This window comes from Hyla sarda, chromosome 3 (assembly GCF_029499605.1).
Source record: "Hyla sarda isolate aHylSar1 chromosome 3, aHylSar1.hap1, whole genome shotgun sequence".
Taxonomy (NCBI): domain Eukaryota; kingdom Metazoa; phylum Chordata; class Amphibia; order Anura; family Hylidae; genus Hyla; species Hyla sarda.
This window is the reverse complement of record NC_079191.1, coordinates 219,388,826-219,396,356: the sequence shown is the minus strand read 5'-3', so window position 1 is coordinate 219,396,356 and position 7,531 is coordinate 219,388,826. Positions and strand designations below refer to the sequence as shown.

The 7,531-nt window shown below is 44.1% G+C and overlaps 1 protein-coding gene across 2 annotated transcripts in view; it reads left to right on the top strand.

Moving 5' to 3' along the window:
* Positions 1–2,393: 2,393 nt before the first annotated feature.
* The window catches only part of MAP3K7 (mitogen-activated protein kinase kinase kinase 7), a 72,352-nt gene continuing 67,214 nt past the window's right edge, over positions 2,394–7,531 (top strand). Inside the window, exon 1 of one of the 2 annotated variants that reach the window (XM_056566125.1) lies at positions 2,394–2,770. In XM_056566125.1, the coding sequence (XP_056422100.1) occupies positions 2,684–2,770 (87 nt within the window). In that variant the 5' untranslated portion in view covers positions 2,394–2,683. The remainder of the gene's footprint in view (positions 2,771–7,531) is intronic. The other variant, XM_056566126.1, reaches the window with a different exon arrangement.

Below are 7,531 nucleotides of genomic sequence, written 5' to 3'. Positions count from 1 at the left end.
CTATGGGTTCCCTGCTAGTCCCCCCCCCCCCCCCATATAAGCCCTGGGTGGAGCTAGCTTCTCTCTCTCTCTCTTTCTGAGCTCTGCTCTTCTGCTAAGCTGAGGTCCAGTGCAGTCGTGCCTAGTGTATGTGTCCAGAGTGTTGGGAAGCTTCAAAGTCCAGTCCTGCAGCCACCATCAAGTCAAGTAAGCTAAAGTCACAGCTTTATGAGTCAAGTCAAGTCAGTCCCTGTCATCTGTCAAGTCAAAGTAAAAAAAAAAAGTGAAAAATACCCCCCCCCCCCCAATAAAAATTGTCAGTTTTTCCCATTTTACCCCCAAAAAGCGTCATTTTTTTAACCCCTTAAGGACGCAGCCCTTTTTCGCAATTCTGACCACCGTCACTTTACGAATTAATAACGCGAAAACGCTTTTACCGAATATTCTGATTCTGAGGTAAATTTTCGGCGTTAATTGCATCCTTTTTTGGTGAAAAATCCCAAAATGTCATGAAAATTGCTAAATCTGAAGGGACAGTTGTTACAGAACTACAACTCCCAGCATGCCTGGGCAGTTGAGGCATGCTGAGAGTTGTAGTTTGGCGACATCTGGAGGGCTACTGTTTGGGCACCACTGTAACAGTGGTCTCCAAACTGTGACCCTCCAGATGTTGCAAAACTACAACTCCCAGCATGCCCAGACAGCCTTTGGCTGTCTGGGCATGCTGGGAGTTGCAGTTTGGCCCCCCTAGTGGTTGCCACAGTAAAGCAGTAAAGATCGATTTACTTTCACTTTCAATTCCCCCCCCCCCCCCCCAGTCGATTCCCTACCTGAGCACAGATCCAGCAGGCTCCAGCGAAGAACCCAGGTCCCCAGGCATCTTCTCCTGCATGTACCCCCTGTCCTGCGCTGCCATTGGTCAGAACTCCGTTCTAAGTAATGGCAGGGGATAGGAGGAGATCGCAGCTTTGCGACCTCACTCCTATCCTTTAGGCTGATCGGGGCTGTTGCTGACAACTCCGATCAGCCCTATTTTCCAGGTGATCGGGTCACCAGAGACCCGATCAGCCCGGAATTGGAGAAAATCGCATGTCTGAATTGACATGCGATTTTCTCCAATTGCCGACATGGGGGAGGGTCTCAGGAACCCCCTGGGCGATGTGCCAGGGTGCCTGCTGAATGATTTCAGCAGGCATCCGGCTCCGGTCCCCAACCGGCTAGCGGTGGGGACTGGAATTCCCACGGGCGTATGGATACGCCCTTGGTCCTTAAGGACTCTAAATGCAGGGCGTATCCATACGCCCTGTGTCCTGAAGAGGTTAATGAACATATTTGGTATCGCCGCAAGCGTAAATGTCCGAACTATCAAAATATAATGTTAGAAATATAATGATCCCGTACGATGAACGGCGTAAACGTAAACAATTTTAAAAAGTCCAAAAATGCTGCTTTTCTTGTCACATTTTATTTTAAAAAATTAATAAAAAATTATATAAAAGTTTTATATATGCAAATGTGGTATCGATAAAAAGTTCAGATGACGGCGCAAAAAATGAGCCCTCATACCGCCCTATATACGGAAAAATGAAAAAGTTATAGGTGTTCAAAATAGGGCGATTTTTGATTACTGATTTTGTACACAAAGTTTTCGATTTTTTTTAAGCGGTACAAAAATATAAAAGTATCTAGCCATGGGAATCATTTTAATCGTATTGACCCACAGAATAAAGAACACATGTCATTTTTACCGTAAATTGTACAGTGTGAAAACGAAAATCTCAAATGTGCAAAATTGTGGTTTTCATTTAAATTTCCTCCCTAAAAAAAAAATTTTTGGGGGCTCGCCGTACATTTTATGGTAGAATCAGAGGTTTCATTACAAAGTAAAATTGGTCACGCAAAAAACAAGCCCTTATATGGGTCTGTAGATGGAAATATAAAAGAGTTATGGATTTTAGAAGGCAAGGAGGAAAAAACTAAAACGCAAAAATAAAATTGGCCTGGTCCTTAAGGTGAAAATGGACTTGGTCTTTAAGGGGTTAAAGGACTAGTTACATGATTAGAATCGTCTCCCCTAAAATGTAGTTTTTAATGGGGTTTGCTTGGTTTCTGGCACAGCGTCTGACACGTCACCAGGCATAACAGTGCAGCGTGTTGCGATATTTTGTTTAGGATGGAATAAGTAATGGTGGCTTCCAACACAGGTGTGAATGTGACCCTAGCCATAACGTGCTGTGCTCCCACAGACTTCCCTCCTTTCGGGGGCGCCTAAACTACAGACTTGTGCAGAAGCGTCCACGAGTCACGTGACATTTCGGCTCGCCATAGCTCCTGTACAGCTGCTTTGCTCCTTGTTGCCGTTTCAATAAAGATTCTTTATTTAGAGAAAAAAAAAATCTTCTTCCTGTAAACTCCGTAGCCGTACGGGAATGACGTAGCGTAGGCCCCGCCCCTTTCACCGCTACTGTGCTCCCGGCCTTTGCAGCTTCCGACGCTTACGTGTATGGTGGGATCGGGAGTGCGTCCCCCCATCTCTGCCATACATCAGCTCACCAGCGGGACGCCCACTGGGGGTCACCTGGATACAGCAGGGCCGGGGCCGCCCGTGAAGCCCGAGTGTATGGTGGCCCCGGACCTGGTCACCAGCGCTTCTTGTGTGCTCGGCATCTGTCCGAGGTCCCGCTTCGCTTGCTGAGGGAACGGCATGTCTGCCTCTTCCGCTGACATGATTGAAACCCCTCCGGTGCTCAACTTCGAGGAGATTGACTTCAAGGAGATCGAGGTGGAAGAGGTGAGTTGGGGGACAACAATCGGAGCTGGGGGAGGGGCGAGGAGCTGTCACCTATCCCTGTGTGTGGATACCTGTCCCTAGTCTCATCCTGTGCACATACATGTACACTGCCCCATCTGTCATCACTGGGTGTCACTAACACAATGACATTGGCCATGGTGGCCTCAGGGGTCCTACACTTTAAGCCGGTGCAGCTTTCCATAAGTGTCCTGGTGGGCCACTCCACAGAGGCCTATTCTACAGAATTAGGGTCCTAGATCTGCACCTTTACCACTCCTATTGGTGCAGTGTGACTACCTGCAGGGACCTCTAAATATAACCTTTGTTTTTAAAACCTAAAGCAGTGTTTCCCAGCCAGGGTGCCTCCAGCTGTTGCAAAACTACAACTCCCAGCATGCCCGGACAGCCAAAGGCTGTCCAGGCATGCTGGGAGTTGTAGTTTTGCAACAGCTGGAGGCGCCCTGGTTGGGAAACAGTGCCCTAAAGGTATGTTGCCATGGATCCTGGATCTGCTGCATATTTTGTGCAGCTTATTTTGCTACCCATTAACGTCAACGGGTAGAAAAATCAGCTGCAGAAAATATGCAGCAGATCCTGTACGTGTGAAAGGGGTATTCCAGGAAAAACTGTGTACTGTGAAAGGGTGTCTGCAGTCTCTTACACTGTCACGGTCCCTTACAAGAAATAATCTTAAAGGGGTTATCCAGGAAAAAAACTGTGTGTGTGTATATATATATATATATATATATACACACACACATCAACTGGCTCCAGAAAGTTAAACAGATTTGTAAATTACTTCTATTAAAAAATCTTAATCCTTTTAATAATTATCAGCTGCTGAAGTTGAGTTGTTGTTTTCTGTCTGGCAACAGTGCTCTCTGCTGACATCTCTGCTTGTCTCGGGAACTGCACTGAGTAGAATAGGTTTGCTATGGGGATTTGCTTCTAAACTGGGCGGTTCGCGAGACCGGTGTCATCAGAAAGCACTTAGACAGAAAAGAACGACTCAACTTCAGCAGCTCATAAGTACTGAAAGGATTAAGATTTTTTAATAGAATTTACAAATTTGTTTAACTTTCTGGAGCCAGTTGATATATATATATATATATATATATATATATATATATATATATATATATATATATAAATAAGTTTTTTTCCTGGATAACCACTTTAAGATTATTTCTTGTAAGGCACTGTGACAGTGTAAGAGACTGAACAGACCCTTTTCACAGTACAGATTCCCTTTAAGGGTGCTTTCACACCACGTTTTGTACTTACGGTTCCCGAATAAGGCTGGGAGGAGGGGGGGCGGGGCTTAATTGCGGCGCCCGCACTCAGCCGTATTTGGGAACCGTATTTAATGCATGACTATGAGCCGACCGGAGTGAACCGCAGCGGTAGACCACGTTTTTGCCTGCGGTCGGGAAACCGCATACGGCCGAAAACGCAGCTGACCGAAGGCTGCGGTTCACTCCGGTCGGCTCATAGACATGCATTAAATACGGTTCCCGAATACGGCTGAGTGCGGGCGCTGCGATTACGTTACACAGGTTTTAATCTCCCCCCATTGTGTGTCCCTTGGGTAGCGGGCCATATGCCGCTGTATATACTGTAGTGTGATGCCCGTGGGGGTATGGTGTTGATCTAGCAGGCTATGGGCTGGACAAGCTGATAACACAGTTCCTAAATAAGTCTGTGACTGCTGACATTAGTTCACATAGTGCGTGACCGGCACTTACCTTTTGACCCTAAAGATGGCCACCAGTGCTTGGGGTAGTCTCACCTGGTACCCTATTCTGGTCACTAGAGAACCCTTCGTGTCTCATCAGTACTATGATCTGTTTCTTTCTGGGATATCCAATTTTATATTGATCTCTTATGATGTCAGCCAATGACAGCATGCCTCTAATGCAGTGTTTCCCGACCAGGGTGCCTCCAGCTGTTGCAAAACTACAACTCCCAGCATGCCTGGACAGCCTTCGGCTGTCCAGGCATGCTGGGAGTTGTAGTTTTGCAACAGCCAAAAGCCCCCTGGTGTAATGTGTTGTTTTCATAACAGACGTCTTGGCCCAAAAGGCAATGAAAATGTATGTGTCATTTATTTTTACTGCTTCAGTTCAGTTACTCCCCTGGAAAACATTTATTTTATTTTTATTTTATTCAACTGGTGCCAGAAAGTTAAACAGATTTGTAAATTACTTCTATTTAAAAAAAAAATCTTAATCCTTCCTGTACTTATCAGCTGCTATATGCTCCACAGGAAGTTCTTTTCTTTTGGAATTTCCTTTTTTTTTTTTGTCTGACCACAGTGCTCTCTGCTGACACCTCTGTCCATTTTAGGAACTGTCCGGAGCAGGATACGTTTGCTGTGGGGATTTGCTCCTAATCTGGACAGTTCCTAAAATGGACAGAGGTGTCGGCAGAGAGCACCGTGGACAGGCAGAAAGGATATTCAAAAAGAAAAGAACTTTCTCTGTAGTATACAGCCACTGATAAGTACTGGAAGGTTTAAGATTTTTAAATTGAAGTAATTTACAAATCTGTTTAACTTTCTGGTACCAGTTGATTTAAAAAAATAAATAAATAAATAAAAATAAAAAAGCTTTCCAGTGGAGTACCCCTATAAAGGGAATCTGTCATCAGCGTCACTACACTATTGTTATAGGCTTGTAGTGCAGGTGACCCTGATAACAATGGTATTTACCGTTGGCTTATCAGTGGGTTCTTTCCGTCATTATTCCTGGTTTTATTATTATGCAAATACCTTCTGTACCGTCATTTTGGATAACATACAAGCAGGAGGAGCAGACGCAGAGGGTGATTTATCAATGTGTCCGTGCAGCCACTTCACAGCCTTTTTGATTCTGTGCGCCAAAGTTATCAAACAGGCACAGACTTTGATACATTTTGCACAGATAAAAAATCAGCTTAGAACTTGTTGTAGGATGTATATTTTTTTTTCCTAAGGCAAGGTAGATGTGGTATGAATTATTTTTTTTACGTATGCACATTATTTAGCGCTAGAGATGAGCGAACTTACAGTAAATTCGATTCGTCACGAACTTTTCGGCTCGGCAGTTGATGACTTTTCCTGCGTAAATTAGTTCAGCTTTCAGGTGCTCCGGTGGGCTGGAAAAGGTGGATACATTCCTAGGAAAGAGTCTCTTAGGATTGTATCCACCTTTTGCAGCCCACTGGAGCACCGGAAAGCTGAACTAATTTATGCAGGAAAAGTCATTAACTGCCGAGCCGAAAAGTTTGTGACGAATCGAATTTACTGTAAGTTCGCTCATCTCTATTTAGCGCTTTAAAACAAAAAAAAAAACGCAGTTAATAATTCTAGCCAATTGCATAGTCAAGAATGAAGTACTGCGTTGCACAGTCACTTTTGCCAAAGTTGTCTATTTTAAAATTGCGCAAATTTTACCTTTATAAAATGACAGTGATAAATCTTCCCCACAGTGTAGACCCCTTCCCATGTGATGGTTACACCCGGGCCCACCACTGATCACTGACATGTCTATGACAAGAGTGATTAACTTCAGATTTTAGTAAGGCTGGGTTCACACCACGTTTTTCAAATACAGTTCCCGTATACGGTTTTCCGCTAAAAAACGTATGGCAAAAAACGTATACAACCGTATGACTCCAAATTAAAACGTATACGGTTCTATCCGTTTGCATCAGTTTTTGCCAACGGTTTTGCTATTATGTTGGAATTAGTTTTCCAGCAATTTAATAAAGTTACTATTGTTCTATTGAAATTCCTTCTGCGCATGTGTCAGCTCCAAAAACGGATTAGAAAAACCGTGTGCAACCGTATTCTAAAATTCTGGGTACGGTTCTCATAGACAACAATGTTAAAAGAACCGCATATGGTTCGCATACAGTTTTCCAACCGGAGGCAAAAACGTGGTCGACAGCGTTTTTGCCTACGGTTGAAAAATCGGCAAAACTGTATCCGAGGCAAAACGGATGCAACCGTACACAACATTTGGAATACGGTTTACAATGCATTCTCTATGCATACGGTTTCGGATACGGTCGTATACGTTTTTTTGCAGAAAACCATATACGGTTACTTGAAAAACGTGGTGTGAACCCAGCCTAAGACAGTTATTTCACTCTTAGGCTATGTTCTCATTGCCATTGTACGCCGTCCTGTTCTGTGTCCGTTCTGCGTTCCTGACGATGGATTTGCTGATGGAGCTTCATATTGTGGAGCCTGAGGGAGATGTGAACCGAGCCTAAGAGATAGAATTTTATTTTTCCCCACTAGACAATAAAAAATTAATAAAAATGTTGTGTAGGTATACAACAAAAGTGTTGAATATCAACAGGACAGTAATCGGTCATGCAGGTGATAAAGTTGTAGCATTCTGTGGCGTTGCTGTACGGCAGTTGTCTCCAAACAGTGTGCCTCCAGCTGTTACAAAACTACAACTCCCAGCATGCCCACACAGCCATTGGCGGTCAGCTGGCAGTCCACGGTTTGGAGATCCTGCTGTACGGATTATATTGTCTTGGTTGTGCCCTGGCATATTAGAATTTGTTTAGTCCTAAGCGGATTGGCGTGTGCTGTATGTTGGGGATTACAAAGTTTTCTAACAGGCTTAGACATAGACAAGGTATTAAGGGACACTGCCCCAAGGATGAAGCCAGATTAACATATTGGGGAAGATTTATCAAAACCTGTGCAGAGGAAGAGTGGTGCAGTTGCCCATAGCAACCAATCAGATTGCTTCTTTCATTTTC